The 18,001-nt window shown below is 37.8% G+C and overlaps 1 protein-coding gene and 1 long non-coding RNA gene across 3 annotated transcripts in view; one reads left to right on the top strand and one right to left on the bottom strand.

Moving 5' to 3' along the window:
• The first annotated feature begins 328 nt into the window (after window positions 1-328).
• LOC106937003 (complement C3-like) overlaps window positions 329-18,001 on the top strand; it is a 29,987-nt gene continuing 12,314 nt past the window's right edge. Inside the window, exons 1-33 of one of the 2 annotated variants that reach the window (XM_015018291.1) lie at window positions 329-451; window positions 1,478-1,676; window positions 1,979-2,141; window positions 2,542-2,615; window positions 2,975-3,063; window positions 3,341-3,423; window positions 3,530-3,617; window positions 3,695-3,797; window positions 4,290-4,410; window positions 5,069-5,184; window positions 5,788-5,934; window positions 6,550-6,649; window positions 7,565-7,659; window positions 7,776-7,967; window positions 8,103-8,258; window positions 8,831-8,960; window positions 10,228-10,296; window positions 10,453-10,518; window positions 10,624-10,738; window positions 10,826-10,914; window positions 11,074-11,213; window positions 11,619-11,831; window positions 13,064-13,127; window positions 13,217-13,306; window positions 14,049-14,249; window positions 14,333-14,408; window positions 15,182-15,341; window positions 15,408-15,503; window positions 15,951-16,101; window positions 16,526-16,611; window positions 16,838-16,915; window positions 17,006-17,161; window positions 17,806-17,868. In XM_015018291.1, the coding sequence (XP_014873777.1) occupies window positions 357-451; window positions 1,478-1,676; window positions 1,979-2,141; window positions 2,542-2,615; window positions 2,975-3,063; window positions 3,341-3,423; window positions 3,530-3,617; window positions 3,695-3,797; window positions 4,290-4,410; window positions 5,069-5,184; window positions 5,788-5,934; window positions 6,550-6,649; window positions 7,565-7,659; window positions 7,776-7,967; window positions 8,103-8,258; window positions 8,831-8,960; window positions 10,228-10,296; window positions 10,453-10,518; window positions 10,624-10,738; window positions 10,826-10,914; window positions 11,074-11,213; window positions 11,619-11,831; window positions 13,064-13,127; window positions 13,217-13,306; window positions 14,049-14,249; window positions 14,333-14,408; window positions 15,182-15,341; window positions 15,408-15,503; window positions 15,951-16,101; window positions 16,526-16,611; window positions 16,838-16,915; window positions 17,006-17,161; window positions 17,806-17,868 (3,864 nt within the window). In that variant the 5' untranslated portion in view covers window positions 329-356. Of the gene's footprint in view, window positions 452-1,477; window positions 1,677-1,978; window positions 2,142-2,541; window positions 2,616-2,974; window positions 3,064-3,340; window positions 3,424-3,529; window positions 3,618-3,694; window positions 3,798-4,289; window positions 4,411-5,068; window positions 5,185-5,787; window positions 5,935-6,549; window positions 6,650-7,564; window positions 7,660-7,775; window positions 7,968-8,102; window positions 8,259-8,830; window positions 8,961-10,227; window positions 10,297-10,452; window positions 10,519-10,623; window positions 10,739-10,825; window positions 10,915-11,073; window positions 11,214-11,618; window positions 11,832-13,063; window positions 13,128-13,216; window positions 13,307-14,042; window positions 14,250-14,332; window positions 14,409-15,181; window positions 15,342-15,407; window positions 15,504-15,950; window positions 16,102-16,525; window positions 16,612-16,837; window positions 16,916-17,005; window positions 17,162-17,805; window positions 17,869-18,001 lie in introns of both variants that reach the window. The other variant, XM_015018290.1, reaches the window with a different exon arrangement.
• Window positions 12,126-18,001, bottom strand: part of LOC106937004 (uncharacterized) — a 15,750-nt gene continuing 9,874 nt past the window's right edge. The window contains exon 4 of the long non-coding RNA XR_001422287.1: window positions 12,126-12,138. This is a non-coding gene — a long non-coding RNA (uncharacterized LOC106937004). The remainder of the gene's footprint in view (window positions 12,139-18,001) is intronic.

The raw sequence follows: 18,001 nt of genomic DNA, 5'->3' as shown, positions 1-18,001 counted from the left end.
GGGTTAATGGAAAAAGGAAATTGAAAAATGGTTAAATTAAAAAAATAGATTAATCAAAAATGGGTAAATAGATAAAGGGATAAATGAAAAATAGATAAATGAAAAAGAGAAATTGGGAAATTGATATGAAAAATAACTGAAAAATTGGTTTAAAGAAAAAGCTAAATTATTTATTTAACAATTTTTTTATTTATTTCACTCATTTTCTTCATTTTTTGATTTATTTTACTCATTTTTTATTTATTTCACCCATTTATTTATTTATTTATTTAATTTTGGCTGAAATGGCTCTCCATACAAGCTTCTCCATCGCGATAAAAAGGGAGTAACTGGGGGAGTTTACTTTGACAGCAGCAATGGAGTCCAGCAGGATGATGAGTTGGACCCAGCTTGGATTTGTGACTTCTTTTGCTTGGTTCTCACTGGTTTCTCTGGCTGATGGAGCTCCTCTGTAAGTAGATCTATCTGAACTTCCAGCAGGGCCGAGCGCAAATCGTGACACCGCACCTACTAATGGCGCACCACAAGTGCCACTGTTTTCGGGACTAGCTGCCAGTGTTGTCACTGACTTCGGCTGACCTCGGCTGACCTCGGCACCTCATACTGGCACTTCCGCTGCCACCTGCCACCAGAAGTGCCATTAGTAGGTGCGGTGTCACGATTTGCGCCTGCTGTCTCTCTGAACTTCAAAGTTACATTTAAAGAGCTAACCCATTGACACATTATGGGTACGCTGGTTTTATAAGACGTTCTCAGAGAATAAAGTCAGACTGGAGGTACTTCTGTACAGTTTGTATGTGTCAAATTCATTTTTGGACAATGCAGTGTATCATAAATAATAATAATAATAATGTTTTCTAATCAAGAAAGACAGCTGTTTTACATCTGGAGCGGAAATATCTTTACATGTTGTCAGGCTCATAAAATATTCTCCATTTCTAGAACCACATCTGTGAAGTTCCACTTTGATTGCTCTGAAGTGTGAATAATAATAGGAAATGTCTTCAAATTTTAGTGAAACCACAAGTTCGAGTTCCCAAGTTCACAATGAAGCTAAATAAATTAGGGAAAGTTGTGTAAACAAGTTTAGACGTATTCTGGTTCTACTTTTTGTCCTTTCATTTATATTTTTTAATTAAACATTGCTGCCTTTACCGTCATTAATGCCTAACGTTGTCTGTTGTTTGCCCCCTGGTTAGCTAGTCTTAGCTAATTTTTCTGTGCATGCTCCCTGTTTAAATTGCAGGTTTTTCTAATGTGAATGAGTTCATTATGTTTAAGCTGAAGGGATTTTTTTTTTCAATTTTCTGCAACTTATAGCCCGTAAAAAGTAAACAAAACTCTTTAGATGAAATTATAAAAAATTAAAACAGTTTAAATAAGCTAGCTACGTCGCCGTTTCTCCCGTATTTCAGATATGACAATTTCCATGCAAAAATAGTTTTGATTTCTCCTTCATGTCTGCTTGCTTCTCCAGGGAGGTCTTGTCTGCACCCAACCTGCTCCGAGTAGAAACGACAGAAATCATCTTTGTTGAAGTTCAGGATTATGTGCAAGAAGACGCCATACCTGTGCAAATCAAAGCAATGAATTATCCAATGAAAACTAAAACACTCGCATCGACATCTGTGACCCTTAATAAGGCAAACAACTTTCAGAGTTTTGGGAAAATTCAGGTAACTTGGTTCAGATACGCTTTAAGAATTATGACCATTGTTGCAATGCTCTGTCACTCAAAATCAGACCGAAGGTTTACCTCAAAATTATTGATAAGATTGTATCAAACAAACAGATAAAAGAACCAAAAGATTAAAAGAACCAACAAGCTTTTTGTCAACAGGACTTAAGTCCTCTGCTCTCAATTCAAATATTTCAAGGTATTTTCTTCACAAAAGACTCTTTGGCGGACAACTAATTAAATCCCCAAAATGTACATGAACATAATCATTTTAAATTTTTTACTTTGCTTTACTCCCAGATTGAGGCAACAGACTTCAGTAAAGACCCCAACAGAAAGCAGTTCGTGTATCTCCAAGCACAGTTCCCAAACAAATTGTTGGAAAAAATTGTGTTGGTGTCCTTCCAATCCGGGTACATTTTCATACAGACTGACAAAAGCATCTACTCTCCCAACAGCAACGGTGAGTTTATACATTTTCCTCTCAGTCACAGCTACACAATGGTTACAGTCTGAAATGAATTATACTCACCAGTATTACCAGAGAAAAAGTTAACCACATTTATATTCACAGCGACGATATCTATGGAAAAGATATACAAGCAAAGGAAAAAGAAAGTAAACCCTGTTTCAAGCTTATCTATTTGTTAGGTATTTGTTTTCTGACAGGTCTGGATAGACCACTAATGTACCATAGAGCTTCAGCAGCATTACTTGACAGCTTAAAAGGAAACACTGTTCCTTCAGGGAGGGGGGCAGGCAGTATGTCTGTCTGTGTCTTTTTAAGAGCAATTCTCCTTTAGATTTCACTTTATCCGATGATAAAATGTGTTTTATATCTTTTTTCTTGTTGTCTTTAAAAGTTATGTACAGGATTTTTGCAGTCAGTCCTGGCATGGAGCCTCAAACAAATGCAGTCGTGGACACTGAGATTGTGGTAACGTACTTTTAAGTTTCAGTAACTGCTTTATGTTCTTCTGTACCAGTACCATGTGGATGTGGATGTACAAACAAAATATCTTCAGAAGCCCAAGTATATTCCCCAAAAGACTTTATTATCTGAAATATTTCCTTGGACTGTGTGTAAGTCTGTTTTGGTATAGAAAGAGATTTTAGAATAAAGTACCTGCAAATCTTCCACACTGTACTTGTTGCCATGAGGTGGACCAAAGAATAGCTGAAATATTGGAATTAATAAAGAAAAACATGATACTTTGCAAAATATAGCGAGTTTTTTTGTTGTTGTTTTGGTTAATGTCAGTGAATAGTCAAAGGTTTTTTGTTTTTTTTCCACAGACTCCTGAAGGCGTCACTGTACAATCTGACTGGAACACTTTAAGAGCAGGGCTGGGTTATAGCAGCTATAGACTTCCTGAAGTCGTCAGGTAAATGATTTACAATAATTTTTTTAAAATGTGGTTTTATTGATACTTCCCACTGGTCTCTGAACTAAAATTTATAATTAAAGCCTTTAGTTACACTAAATATGTTGTGAACACTTAAAATATGTTGTATAATTAACATAATTATTATTCTCATTTGACTGAAAGCAAGAAACACACATGTCTCAGGGAGAATATGTGTGAAATGTTATTGAACATGAATTAGCTCCTTTCTCTCAGTGCACAAATAATACTTGTTTCTCTGCATGTTTGCATGTAGTTTTGGAGTTTGGAAAATTGTGGCCAAGTTCAGGAAAACCCCACAAGAGAGCTTTACTTTTGAGTTTGAGGTCAAAGAATATGGTAAAACTCTTTTCCACTTAAAAGAAATAATAATAATAATAATGCCATCATCCATGCCTGATAAAAACAGACAAAAGGTTCTCATGAATGTCTGCACATTCTGCAGTTCTCCATAGTTTTGAAGTTACGCTGACGCCTGGAAGCCCCTTCTTCTATGTAGACAGTGAAGATCTCACAGTCAACATCAAAGCTATGCAAGTATCATGCAGATGAAAAGATAGAAGTGTGACTAAAGCATTCGTCCAAGTTAATATTTTACTTGCTGTTTCAGATCTAACTTTGGGGAGGCAGTGGATGGAACGGCCTACGTTCTGTTTGGAGTTGTTCAAGACGGTCGTAAGAAAAGCTTTCCTGACTCTCTACAGAAAATCAAGGTAAAAGGGATAAATAAGGCTTTACGGTACGGTGCAGACTTATTTCAGTTTTGCAGTTTTCTACATGATTTTTAAGTATTTTCTACTTGTCTGACGTTGCAGGTGCATGTCAGTAATTTCTAATGTCACTAAAAGAGAATTTTAGCGATTCAACTCGATAAGTTAAACTCACACCAATGTGTTCCACACAGTGTGACGCAGTTCAGGCATCATTTTCTGTTAATTTGAGTTATTTAAGTTTGGATAAGCTGTGTGCCATATTTATCTAAATCAACAGGAAGAAACTCTTTGCTTACTGTAATAATATTATGCAACGTGAGTAACTTTTTGAGTTGAATTATGCAGAACTAGAAAGACATATGCTCTTGTTGCTGTTGTTGAGATGTGCTTGCTTAGATTAATGATGCCAATTAGTGTAAATTTCTGACTGAAATATTAATATCAGAGTTAAATATTTTCTTGATGACAAACTTTTGCTTCACATCATGTCAGATCCTGGAAGGTGACGGAGTGGCCAGACTAACGAGGGAGCAAATCACACAGACCTTTCCAAATATTGCAGAGCTGGTGGGGAGCTCTATATTTGTAGCAGTCAGTGTGTTGACGAAAAACGGTGAGAAAAAAAAGTGTTCATATACACACACCAAGTTATTATTATTACACAAAAGTAAGCCATCAAGAAAACTGACCATAGAATGTTTGATTTTGAGTTTTGAACAATTAGAAAATGTTTTTTGTTGTTAAAAAAGGCTGTAAAACCGTGTAAGGTAAAATGCGTTTTTTATTTTTTATTTTTTCATGAAGAATCTGAAAATGTCTGCTCAAGTAAACATCATCTGCTCTAAATGTTGCCACTACTTTTCAAATGTAGCATCTCTATAACACATGAATCGCTTCAGTTTGAACCGTTATCATACATAAGCCAGCGCCACAACAAGTAAACAAGATGATACACACAAGAAATTACTTCCATGAAAGATTTTTATGGGTTTTTTTTTTTTTTTGTAATTTACCAAATGTTTTTGTACACGGAAGCATTTCATCCTTAAAGATGAATAAGAAAACAAAAATACACCAAACTGTGGCATTTTCAACGTGCAAATTTGCTCTCCTCAAAACGTCCTCGTATCGTGTTCTCCAGTTCGTTTTGATTGGATGGGGATACATTTTTTTAAAATGTGTCTAACTTTAGATTTTAGCTGTTGTACTAAGTAAAAAGTTTGGACTTTGATTTTCTGACCTCTATCATCGTCGTTATGTTTTACCAACAGGCGCTGAAATGGTTGAGTCTGAGCTGGGAGGCATAAAGATCGCCTCTTACCCCTACACCATCCTCTTCAGGAGAACACCAAAGTTCTTCAAACCATGCATGCCGCTGGACGTCACGGTACATAACTCATTTACATTAAAGATAACGGACAGAACATTTGATAGAAACATCCTAACGAGTGTTAACAATCTGAAAACTGTGAACTGCACAGGCACAGAAGTTTTTAAGTTCTGTTTGCACCAAACAAAATCACACAAAAATATTAAAGATCAGACAGAAGATGGATGGCAGCACAATGTAAAAATGGCCAAACTCTGCAAGGTTGTAGTTTTACTTAAATGAGTTGGCAGCAGGCAGGATGTCTGGATCCTTATAAAACTGAGCAAACATTTCTTAAAAACATATTAAAAGGGGGACTTTACCTTAAAGACACTCTTTAATTTAAAACAAAAGTTTCGAAGTACATCAATAAGCTTTTTTTGCCCCTCTGTCTGGTTGGAGAGCAAAAGCACCTCGACTGCTTTCACAACTAACGAGGCTTTCCGGTTCACCGTTTCCAGTCAAATTCAAGCAGACATGGATGTTTGGATGCTCTCAGTCGGGTGCGGAGGGGCTTGACATGTTTCTACAGTTACATCATGTGATGTGGCTTAACAACAACTTGTCATTTTTACTGCTTTCTTGTGTGTTTTTTTTTTTTTTTTTCCCCATCTCTGGCAGGTTGAAGTTGTGAATCCTGACGATTCTCCAGCTCCAGGTGTGACCGTGGTGGTGGATCCTGGCAACATGGAGGCCGTCACCTCAGAAAACGGCATCGCAAGATTTAGCATCAACTCATTTCAAAGCTCTCAAGCTGTGTTTATTGGAGTAAGTCGCGTGAATTGTGTCCCACCTGACCCCCTGAGGTCACTGTGAAGGCTTAACCAGTCACTAAGCAAATGTTCGTTTTAAAATAAGAAAGTTGATCACAGGTAGGGAAACAAAACGACTGACAAAAGCATCACAATAATTAGAAGAACCAAAAGTCAAAGCAATTGAAAGAAGAAGACATAAGAATGTCTGAAAGAGCATTTAAAACAGACTAAAATAGCGGAGCAAACCTTTTAACAGTTGGGATTATACACTAATTTAATTATTAGTGAATGTTTAGAAAGGGAATAAAAATGGGTAATGGTGTTACAGCTAAACTGAGGGAAATGATATTGCAAACTTGCAAACAGAAAAAAGAAATCAGAACTCATCAACAAACTGATCACAAGGAGGATAAATCTGCTAATAGCCCACAGGTATGGAGCAGAACAGTGGAAAATAGTCAAACAATAAGTAAATATGAAATTACCATATAGAAATGTGAGGCAGAGAATAACTGGGTATGTAAATATGGAATTTACTCAATACCCACTGATAGAAAAAAATGATCTTTTTGTCCCTCTATAATAGTTAAATTTCTCTGTGTTTAAATTCATGTGTCATTTTTTACAGGCGAAGACCAAAGATCCCAAAATCCCAGCAATGCGACAAGCGTTTGCCTCCATGACGGCTCGTCCATACAAAACCAAAAGCAACTCTTACCTCTACATGAGTAAATATAGAAAACATGTACAGAACAACATTATTCTTTACCCAAGGCAGATTTAGGTTTGAAATCATTTTTCTTCAAATGGAGAGTTTCTGAGTGGAAAAGAGAAAGACACCTCTAGAAAGATAGAACTACGCAAAGAACAGGAATGAAAAAAATATATATTTAACTTTTTTAAAATGGTATGTTGAATATCATTAACACCCTAATTAATAGTTAATGGTATTACAGTAATCAACCAGTTTAATTATTGCTGTCCAGCTTTTTGCATATCACCTGTTATTATTATTATTATTGTTGTTATTATTATCTTTTGTGACGAGGTGATGTTGGAAGGCCTCTGTCACATCACCCTAATCAATAGCTCCCTTCACAAATTCTCTATTAGACGAATTCAAAGAGTCTTTAGCGGGAAAAAAAGAAACCTAAATGTGCCAAGGGTGTAATTTTTTTCTTTCTTTTATTTATTTATTTATTTTTTTGCTAAATCATAATGAAATTAAACCACTGCAGGGTTTCCCCCAGAAAACTGTCTAAGCCCGGTGGTTGGGGCGCCGAGGCGGTCCATCGTGTTTTTGTATTAAAAGATGTTAAGCAGACAGGAAATGTAAAAATATTACTGGGTAATTAGATGTTACAGGAAAATATTGCCAGTGAAATGCTATTTAAACCCACAACTATAGAATCTTCCAAAAAAAAAAAAAAAAAAAAAACTGCACTTCTGTTTAATCCAAATTTTATACACACACACACACACACACATATATATGTGTGTGTGTGTGTGTGTTTTGTTTTTTTCCTAAAAACAAGCAATGTAGGGGGGCTACTACGGCATGGCGGGCTGCCAGGCTTATAACACCGGGGAAATCCTGCTCTGATAGTGAAACTGCTGATTCTAATAACAAGTTGTTGTCACAGGTTTGGATTCAGCTGAGGTGGAATTAGGAGGAACCATAAAAGTCGATCTGTTCGTTGGCAGACAGGAAAGGGAACACAGATACATCACATACCTGGTAAGAACAAAATGCAGGCAGTCTGCAAACACGTGTTTTTACTTCTGTGAACCTGAATTGTTTGAAGCTCTCAATGTTGGGATTTCATTCATGCATGTTTTTGTCTGTATTCCCAGATTTTGAGTCGAGGTCAGCTGGTAAAACACGGACGATATCAGATGAGCGGGCAAATGCTGATGAGGCAGAGCCTTCCCGTTACCAAAGAAATGTTGCCATCTTTCCGCATCATAGCCTACTACCATCCAAACTCTGAAGAAGTGGTTGCAGACTCCGTGTGGGTGGATGTCAAAGATTCTTGCATGGGATCTGTAAGAGGCGCAACAGTTGAACAATCGCACATCCATGCAAGCTAATGCTGCTTCATGCACAAGAATATTAACGTTTGTGAAGTGTCCTGAAGGTCGCCTTGAGCAAAAATAAAAAAACCTTTCTTTCTCTTTAAGCTAAGTCTGAAACCAGTGAGACCTGCTGCATTTTATGCATACCGCAGCAGCTTCAGTCTAAAAATCACGGCAGATCCTGAAGCCACAGTGGGACTAGTGGCAATTGACAAAAGTGTCTCAGCCCTCAACAGGAAGCACCGCCTGACACAAAAGAAGGTAACTCCTTTTGTCTGCTTGCCAAAAATATACTGCTCAAAAAAATAAAGGGAACATTTCACTTTAATTTTGTGTGTGGCTCCAAATCCAGGCCTCCATTGGTTAATAAATTTGATTTCCATTGATGATTTTTGTGTGATTTTGTTGTCAGCACATTCAACTTTGTACAGAACAAAGTATTCAATGAGAATATTTCATTCATTCAGATCTAGGATGTGTTATGTGAGTGTTCCCTTTATTTTTTTGAGCAGTGTATTTGTTATTTTTGCACACAGTTTAATTCGTCTGGTTGGTTAAACGCATTTCTGCAATTGCAAAGCTGTAACTTATGAGTGCAAATTAAACTCATCACTAGCTAAAGTTTATTTTGAGGTTCCGTCGTGCATACAGAACATACATGTATTAATTAATTATTCTTCATTAAATGCATACGAATGGATCAAATAACATAAAGGAAGGGAGAATAATTGTCAACTCAGCAGTTTGTACTTATGCAGAAAACTTAACATTTTCTGTTGAAAATGTTTGAATCTGTTAAGTGGTTGTGTTTAAATCACTTTTATTGTGTCTAGATCTGGGACATGGTGGAGGAATACGACCCTGGCTGCACAGCAGGGGGCGGAGAGGACGGCATGCACGTCTTCTACGATGCTGGACTCTTGATGGAGACGGGCACCGTTCCAGGGACGCCTTCCAGAACAGGTTAGCTCTCGCTCCTGCTGCTTTCTTGACAGAGTGGATAGCAACACAGCTAAATGTTGTGCATCTTTTAATGAGATCACACAATATCTCATTAAAAACAAGCAAACATTTCTCCAAGGACTTCAAAATAATCCCACTATTTTAGGTGGGATTGGATTAAACTTTTATGCATTCAAGTAAGTAAACACATTGTGTGATCTCAATAAAAGATGCCCTTTTAAGGTCACCTGAAAAAAAAAAAAGATCAAGCAAAAACCCAGAAGTTATTTGGAAAATACCAGTTATAACTTGCACCTTTAATACAAACCTATATGTTTTAAAAAATAAATAAATAAATAAATAAAGCTCTGGTGAACTTCAGAATTTTTGAAGACATTTCCAAACATGGTCAAATCTTCATTTAAATTTTTCATTTAATTGCACATTCATAGACATTTGTTTGTTTTTTTTAAGTCCCAAACTTTACTTTTGTGTTGTTACACAATGAGGTTTGAGGTTTATTTTAATTTTAGATTGGCAGAAAAATGCTATAATTGTTCAGTAGTAGAATACATTATCAAATACATATCTTCCTTAATAATTGTGCATAGAGCAGGGATCTCCAGCTCCCTGCCTCGGGGGGCTGGTGTTTTGCAACTTCACACCTTATTTCACCTGCATCTTTAAAACCTCACCGAGAAACGATTTGTAATCTTGGTTCTTCTAAATGTTTTCTAAATCTCTAATTTCTCCGTCTCGCCTGAACATTGTTGTTCTCTCCGTGATCCTTTGAATCTAGAGCAGGTTGATCTGCTTTCTGATAAACTGATCCTATAAATTTTTTGATCACTTGGGTTGCTCTTGGAGTATTTACCTTTTGATTTCCACATGGTCAGTTCATTCTGAAATATTGAAAAGTCGAAACAAAACAACAAGGCGACGCAACAGAAGACGCAGCAAATCCCGTGATCTTTGTAACCTTTTTTTTCCAAACGCACACACAATAAACATTAGAGCGCCATGTGTATTTCTCAGTTGTAGTGGAGTTGTGTAATTTCCTCATGCTTGGTTGATGCAAGGCGACATGTTTTTTTGGTTTGCCAACTTGCATGACAACATAGACGACAGTGGTAGCAGCTTTATCCAGACGGTGGGGCTGAAAGGGAAGGAAGGATCCAGCCACCCTCTCAGCTTTTATCCGACAGTGATAAAGTGCACCGCTACACTTTCAGTAGCAAAAATCCAGTTTGTTTCTTTGTCTAATTATTAAATTTTGCTGTTTTATCAGATTTCCAGTGCCCCACATCCAGCCGGAGGAAACGAGCCACCACTCTGAGACATAATGCAAGCAGAGCGGGTAAAAACCTCAAAAACCACAAGGATACCGAATTTTTGTATGGCAGATTAGATTATGGAATGAAAAAAAACCAACCTCAATCACATGAAATACAGATATTTTCTGCTCTGCATGATTTTACATGCAGATCATCTTGTTCTCCGTCTCTTCCTTCAGATTCGGATTTCTTTAGAGAAATTCATCTACTGCGTCGCAATAGGAGAAGAGCGCAGCAGACGAGTGGTAGTTACCATCAGTTCATGTCATTACTGTACAGGAATCACCGTATTTCGAAAGCGGTCATCGATTCTTGCTGAGATATTCCTCTTTTCTTCTTTTCCACTTCAGTTGAGGCAGGCGGCATCACGGGTTCAGATTTAACCGTCGTTCGCACTCGATTGCCAGAAAGTTGGCTTTGGCACGACGTGAAGACGAACGCTTGCCCAAGTAACATACCTGGCTGGTGAGGAACAGAAACGGCAACGCCAACACCGACGTCTAATGAGATGTTTTCCACATGAGACCGGCACTTATTATTTATCCATTTCAGTTCATCCACATCACATGAAAAAACTTTCTTCCTGCAAGACACGATAACAACATGGCAGCTGACAGGCATCAGTCTGTCAGACACTCACGGTGAGGAGGACTCTTGACTTACTTTTGCTGTTTTTACATAACAAATTCTTTCCAAATCAATCCCTCTCTCCATCTGCAGCTTTGATTTAAGGTTTTAAGGTAAACAAAGTGGTAGCTGGTGGAGTAACTTTGTTCTGTTTATTTTTTTTTATTTTGCAGGTATCTGTGTGACTGACCCATTAGAGGTTTTGGTGAAGAAGACTTTCTTCATCGATCTCAGGCTGCCGTACTCGGCGGTTCACGGAGAGCAGCTGGAAATAAAGGCAGTTCTCTACAATTACAATCCTAATCCCATCACTGTGAGTCTGAACTATTCCAGCCAAATTAGTTAACATTTTACTCAGCATGGATAATTTATTTGATCAAAAAATACCTTTATGCACTCAAAGCAAATGGATGGCCAATGTGTTTTTTGGACACTAATTAGCTCCTGTAAGCTAGCTGTTTTGCTTAACCAGCTTGTATCGAAATCCCCAGTTTATGCCCAGGTGCTCAAGCCAATTTCATCCCATCACACTGAAACTAATGCAATATTTTTTAAAAAGTGTATTTCTGAAGGGAAAACATAGATTTCAAGATGTTGAAGCATCAAAGGGTTGAAACTTTTGCACCCATTTCTTCTAATCTTTTGTTTGTCGTTTATGATGCCTGAAAATGAATCCTGCTGGATTTAAAACCTTGTTCCTTGTTCTATACACTTTAAGGCGTATGTGGATCTGATGGAGGAAAACAACTTGTGCAGCGCAGCTTACAGACGTCTGAGCTACCGGCAGGAAGTCCCAGTTGCAGCTCAAACTTCCCAGCTAGTTTCATTTGTCATTGAGCCTCTGAAGACAGGACACTTCTCTGTGGAGGTCAAAGCATCTGTTAAAGATTCAAGCCTTGAAGATGCAGTCAGAAAAACACTGACAGTGTTGGTAAGTCTGACTATGAAATCTGGATTTTTTTATTTTTATGAGATGTAACAAGAAACTTTCTTCTGAATTTATTTCCTAACTGGCACCTTCTTTGAAAGTCTATTTTCTTTCATTTGATGAAACGATCTGCTACTATTGCCTCATACCAGTCATCAGTGACTGATTCTCAGACAGTACAAAAGGTTAAGCTGTATTTAGTAGTGTGCTCAGTTTTATTCAACCCAGTTCATTTTGAAAACACATGTTTGCAGATTTGCCAAAATGATCTTTTAGCTTGATATGGTATCACAATGTTGTTCTGAACACACTCTCGATGTCCTCCATTTTAGAATATTGCACCGCTTTACTCAAACAGCTACAAATCTCAAACACAAAGATGGCTGCTTGGTCCAGGACCGGCAAGCACAACATGTCAGACAAGCGTTTTTAAACATACGAGATTTTATGGATTAATCACAGTGATGATCCTCCACGGGTTTTTATAATCTTGGATAGAAAATCAAACTCATTTGATTTTGTTATATTGCAGAAAAGCTTTATCTCCAACCATTTTAACAAAAACCATAAAAAAGAAAAGATTAAACGCAATGTATTTATTATTCTGGGACAACTGCTCGCCTCGGCATAATTGATAAACAGGAATTCTTCTTGTAGTCAGAAATTCTTGGTGTGGCATTCAGTGGTTTGACCGTGCAATTGTCATGATGTGGTGGAATCACATGTGGTGAGGATGAACACTGAGACCCAGATGATGGCAATGATGATGAGTTTAATGATGAAACTCAAACAGTCCAATAGAGGCGGCACGGCAGAGAGAATAGCACACAGCTAATTACCGGTAGCAACTGGTACACAGAAGACTGAAAACTAGAGCCGACGCCGATGCAGGACTTAACCAGACGGACAGACTGACGCTGACAAAGATAAGGACCCGACAAGAGACAAAGACAACAGGTGGGTTTAAATACACAGGAAGGGTAATCAGGTAACTAGACCCACCTGGGAAGCAATCAACAGGGAGGACAGGACAGAGACTCACAGGGAAACAGGACTAAGCACAGAAAATCTCAAAATAACTACACAGAGAAACACAGATCACAGCAACAATTAATTTTGTTTGTTGCCAACGCCACCTGGGGTCATCACCCAGGTCCGGTTTTGCAATAAGCAAAAGACAGGTTCCACCTTCTTCCTGCCACATTCGTGTTAATTATTTCTTTACATTTTTGTAGCCTGCAGGTCAACTGGTAAAGTTGGTGGAGATTGTCACATTAAACCCGTCTAAGAACGGCATTAGTAAGTTTACAAACGAGATACTAAAAGAACAGGAAAACAATATTTTATGTTGCTGAATGAACTTCGTAACTTGCCGCTTTTATCTCTAGATGGCAAAGAATCTGTAACGATCAGCGGTAAAATCCTTCCGAGTGACGTCGCTCCAAACACACCGATGAAGACTTGCATGTATCTGACAGGTAATTCAAACAAGCAACATCTGTGGAAGAACATTTCTGGGAAAAAAAAAATCTATTTCAAAAGCATTATACGTAATTGGTAATGTTTGTTTATAATTGTGTTAAAATGTTGCTAAAAGTCTGTCTGTGTTGCCTATCAGAGAAAGTTTTAGAATTTGCTCAAATCTTTGCTGCTCTCAGACCCACATAGAAAACTTAAAGACATGCTAATTGTCAAGTTTGTCCCTGTTGCCCAGCTAACACTTTTTGTTGTTTAACGTTCACATTATTAAATTTTGGACCATTTCTCTTGAACATTTCCGAACGTTTAACACCAAATTTCTTCAACTTACCTGCTTATTTTGTTTTTACTCCTTCAATTATTTTCTTTATCCATCTTGTTTTACAATTATCATTGAAATGCTTCCATTTTGTGTCTGTATCAGTTAAATATTTGCTGTTTTCCACTGTTTTCATGAAACTAGTAAGCTCAAACCTCACTTCATATAACTTAATTGTATTACTCTCTGAAGACACTGCATTGCACTCTGCACTTCCATTTATGTTGGTCCCTATTTTTGATAATTTACAAAGTGTATCGAAAAGGTTTAAATGTTGCTGGAACAAAATGCACCACAGACTCGACTCAAAATGACCAAATCTGAATATAAAAGAAAATGTCGGCAGCTTTTGCAAAACGCCCGTTATGCCTTCATCTTTGCAAGTATCAAATATTTTCACCGACTGCTTTGTTCCTGTACAGGGAAGATGAATCCGTTTCAGGAAAATATCATTAGTGGAGAATCATTGAGGGGTTTCTTCAGAGAGCCTCAGGGCTCTGGGGAGCAAACAATGATGACCATGACTCTGTCTGTCGCTGCAACGATGTACTTGGACAACACCAACCAGTGGGAAGCGGTGGGGCTAGAAAAAAGAGCTGAAGCTCTCCAACACCTAAAGAACGGTATCATCAGATAACAACCTGATTAACAATCCGAAGATAAATTATTTGATTGGATGAAAGTGAAAGCTTTTTTTTCTGTTTAGGGTATCAAAGAGAGCTGATCTTCCGTAAAAGCGATGGCTCTTTTGCTGCATTTCCTCCCACACCGAGCAGCACGTGGTGAGGCAGACGACAGCTAACTACATATTCATTATCTGCACACAAATAGTCTATTATTCTGTTAGATTTCTCTGAAATATTTTATAAAAGAAGAACAAAAAGTAATGAGAGGCAATAATTAACATTGAAAATAAATCCAATAAATAGAAAAACAGATTGTGTAAAACAATCTACACAATAAAGTCACCTAAAGAATATGTTAAATTATATACGTTTACTGTTCTTGTAAGCTGTGTGTAAGATAAGTGCCTGAATGTCAGAGTGTGTTCAAATGCACAGACTCCAAGCGACTTTATTACATAAACCTGTTCAATTACTTAAGAAAACATAATGAGATAACAATACTTTGGGAAATGTGTTTGTCCCAGCATAGCACAAATAAAGAATAACAGTGACAAACATGAAACAATAAATAACAGTGAGCAGTTCTCAAGGAGACATACAAATCACTCAAATTTCAACTTTGTGTGGAAGATTTCACAAATATTTCTCATTTTTACTGGGAACGGTCTGAAAAACAACAAGTATCCACTGGTTGGGTGGAAATTCATTATTGATTTCAGATGAGAATAGATTGACAAAGTGTTCAGTAAATAATCATTTATTAAAGCCAATGTGTGCATTACTCCTCATCCTATCAAATAGAAACATTTCTTTTTATCCCAACTGTCAGTAATAAGGTACATTTTTGTATTATTTATTGTCAGACCATGTATTTTTCATAAAGTGTCTGTGCATATCTGACTCATCTGTCTAAATATTTCCTCCACAAGGCTCACTGCTTATGTCGCCAAGGTGTTCAGCATCATGTCCAACATGATAGATGTAGATTCAGCAAATATCTGTGGTGCCGTCAAGTTTCTGATCCTGACCACGCAGCAGCCGACCGGGGTGTTTAGAGAAGTTGGACGTGTGTTTCACACCGAAATGATGGTGAGTCATTTGATTTTAATAATAAAACAGAAGCAAAAATGAAAATCCATTCATGTGGCTTTGCAGGGCGACGTTGCTGGCACAGATTCAGATGCTTCCACAACAGCTTTCTGTCTGATTGCCATCCAGGAGGCGCGAAGGATATGTGCCGAATCTGTTCCTGTGAGTGCGACCTTCTTCTGGTCTCTGTGTTACACTTCAATATTCAAATGCTGCCTATAGCATTTAGTAGCAGTCGTTTTATTTGGTTGTACAGAATAATCATGAGAGAAAAAAAAATTTAGTTTGCAATGTAAGAAAGCTAAAACCAACACTTACATTTAAACATACAGTGTGTGTTCTCGAAGCGGCTTAACTGTTTACATAAACGATCAGTCCTATAATTCATAAAACGTAAATTAGTACTTATGTTAAATAGACAAAACCGAAATACCATCAGAATGACATGGGGCAAACGATAATACACTTTTTTTTCTCCTTATATTCCCTACATTTACCTTTTTGCTAAATGTTTGCTGCACTCAGCTTTTGGCAGTATTTTTAGGATTGAATTTAAGCTTGAAAGGTAAGTATGTATATGTATTTAAATTCTAATTATTTTTCTTTCAGTCAATGACCCAAAGTATAGTCCGAGCAGCAGCCTATCTGGAGCAGCGTCTGCCCGCTCTTACAAACCCTTATGCTGTTGCAATAACTTCCTTTGCCTTGGCGACTGAAGACAAACTCAACAAGGAGACACTGTTCAAGTTTGCTTCTCCAGGTAACCAGCCAGCTTGCTGTGGTTGGTTATGTACACTGACATTAGGCCGCCAATAAACAATGTATCAATGTAGATTATATTTTGGGAAAAGAGAAATGGGTCAGACAGGGTTTTGGTCAGCTTGTAAGAGTTAAACTGACTTTTTTTTTTTTTTTAAGTTTGCTGTGTCCATGATCCTTAAACTACCTATCTGACAGGATAGGTAGTTGTAGTGTACAGGTCAGAAAAACTGCTGAACTGGTGACATGTTTACTCTGATTCTATTGATGCATAACTTACTAACTTAGCAAATAGATATTATGAATCCTAGCTGCTAAATCAAAGTGTTACTGCCTGACAGATCACACAGTGTGTGTAAAATAGTGTTGTGATGCTCAGATATTTTACTTTTAATCTAACAGGATATTTCATGTTTGGTCCACAGATCGATCTCACTGGCCTGTACCAAGAGGAAACACGCACACGCTGGAGGCCACAGGCTACGCTCTGCTGGCGCTTCTCAAGGCTGAGGTGACACTTCCTGCTGTCATGCAAGATCGTTGTAATTCAGTTTGTTACGTTTCAAAAAGCAAAGAGTGTAAAACAGATGAGCTGACCTCTAATTTGTCTCTGTTGGGTTGTTTTGGAGATCAGATGTTCTGCGACTCTGAAGCCTTCTTAGACAGTCACATAATGTTTGACTTTATTTTGTCTGGAGTAAATTTGAAAAGCTTTTTCTCACATTGCATCGTTGAAGGCCATTGACGAAGCCCATCCTGTCGTGAGATGGATCCGCAAACAGCCAAATTTAAATGGAGGTTATTTATCAACACAGGTGACAAAAAAAAAATCAAAAAACAGATTTTGGGTTCTGAGATTTCCCAAGGAAATATTTTCTAACATTTGCTCATGTCTCCCTCTCCAGAGGACCATGATTGTGTACCAGGCCGTAGCTCAGTACTGGAATCGTGTGCAAAACGTAGATTATGATCTGAAAGTGGAACTCATCCTTCCAGGGAGGGCCAGGCCAGAGACGTATCACTTCAATAAGGATAACTACTACTTCACAAGGACCTCCAAGGTACGAACGCAAGGGCAAGATAAAGCACAAACGACTGGTTGTGCAAATGTTTACTGATATAACGCCCTCCATATTAAAGAGTTGAGTAAGGAAGCAGCAGAAATGATCAGCGAACTGTATGATTGTGGGATTTTAGTATGATGCAAAATGTAAGGTAAAACCAAAATGACCTTAAAGCGACTGTGTTTCCTTAAATGTTTGATTTTACCCAAATCGACAGATGGTTTTGTCGTTTACACAGGTCCCACTTATTAAAGCCGCTGAATGCAAATTTAAATAATGTGTCTTTTTCATATTTGGTAAACCCGTCACCATATCATGGCATTATAACTAGACAGAGACAATTAACAAAAATATAACTCCTCTGCCTCCTCCCTCCCTGTGGTCCTACTGCCATCTGCATTAACACACAGCTCTGTCAGAAACAACCAATCAGAGCCAGGAGAAGGGTTTTCGTGCTGTTAGTCATGCCTGTGTACGCACTGCTCACACCCTCCACTGATAGGTCAATTAGCCACTCAGAATTGCTGAATTTGTGAATTTGTGCATGCATAATTGTCTGTCTGTCTCCACCCTGCAATGGTTCAGTATGAACAGAAAATTTCTGAATTAGTAAATTTAAAATATGTGTGTCATTTTAACAGGTTCACACAGTAGACAAGGACATAACAGTGATTGCAAGTGGAGCTGGAGAAGCCATCTTAAGGGTGAATATGTTAGTTTTTGAGTGATTTCCTGCTAAACGTCATGACTGTGTTACTAGCAGTCAAGGGCGTAGGAACGAGTCTGTCATTGGGGGGGACGCATATCGGAAACCTGACAGATCAGTAAATAGCTTGA

This window comes from Poecilia latipinna, unplaced genomic scaffold (genome assembly GCF_001443285.1).
Source record: "Poecilia latipinna isolate Pla-1442-1.1 unplaced genomic scaffold, P_latipinna-1.0 Scaffold2261, whole genome shotgun sequence".
Taxonomy (NCBI): Eukaryota; Metazoa; Chordata; class Actinopteri; order Cyprinodontiformes; family Poeciliidae; genus Poecilia; species Poecilia latipinna.
This window is presented reverse-complemented; position numbering and strand designations above follow the sequence as displayed.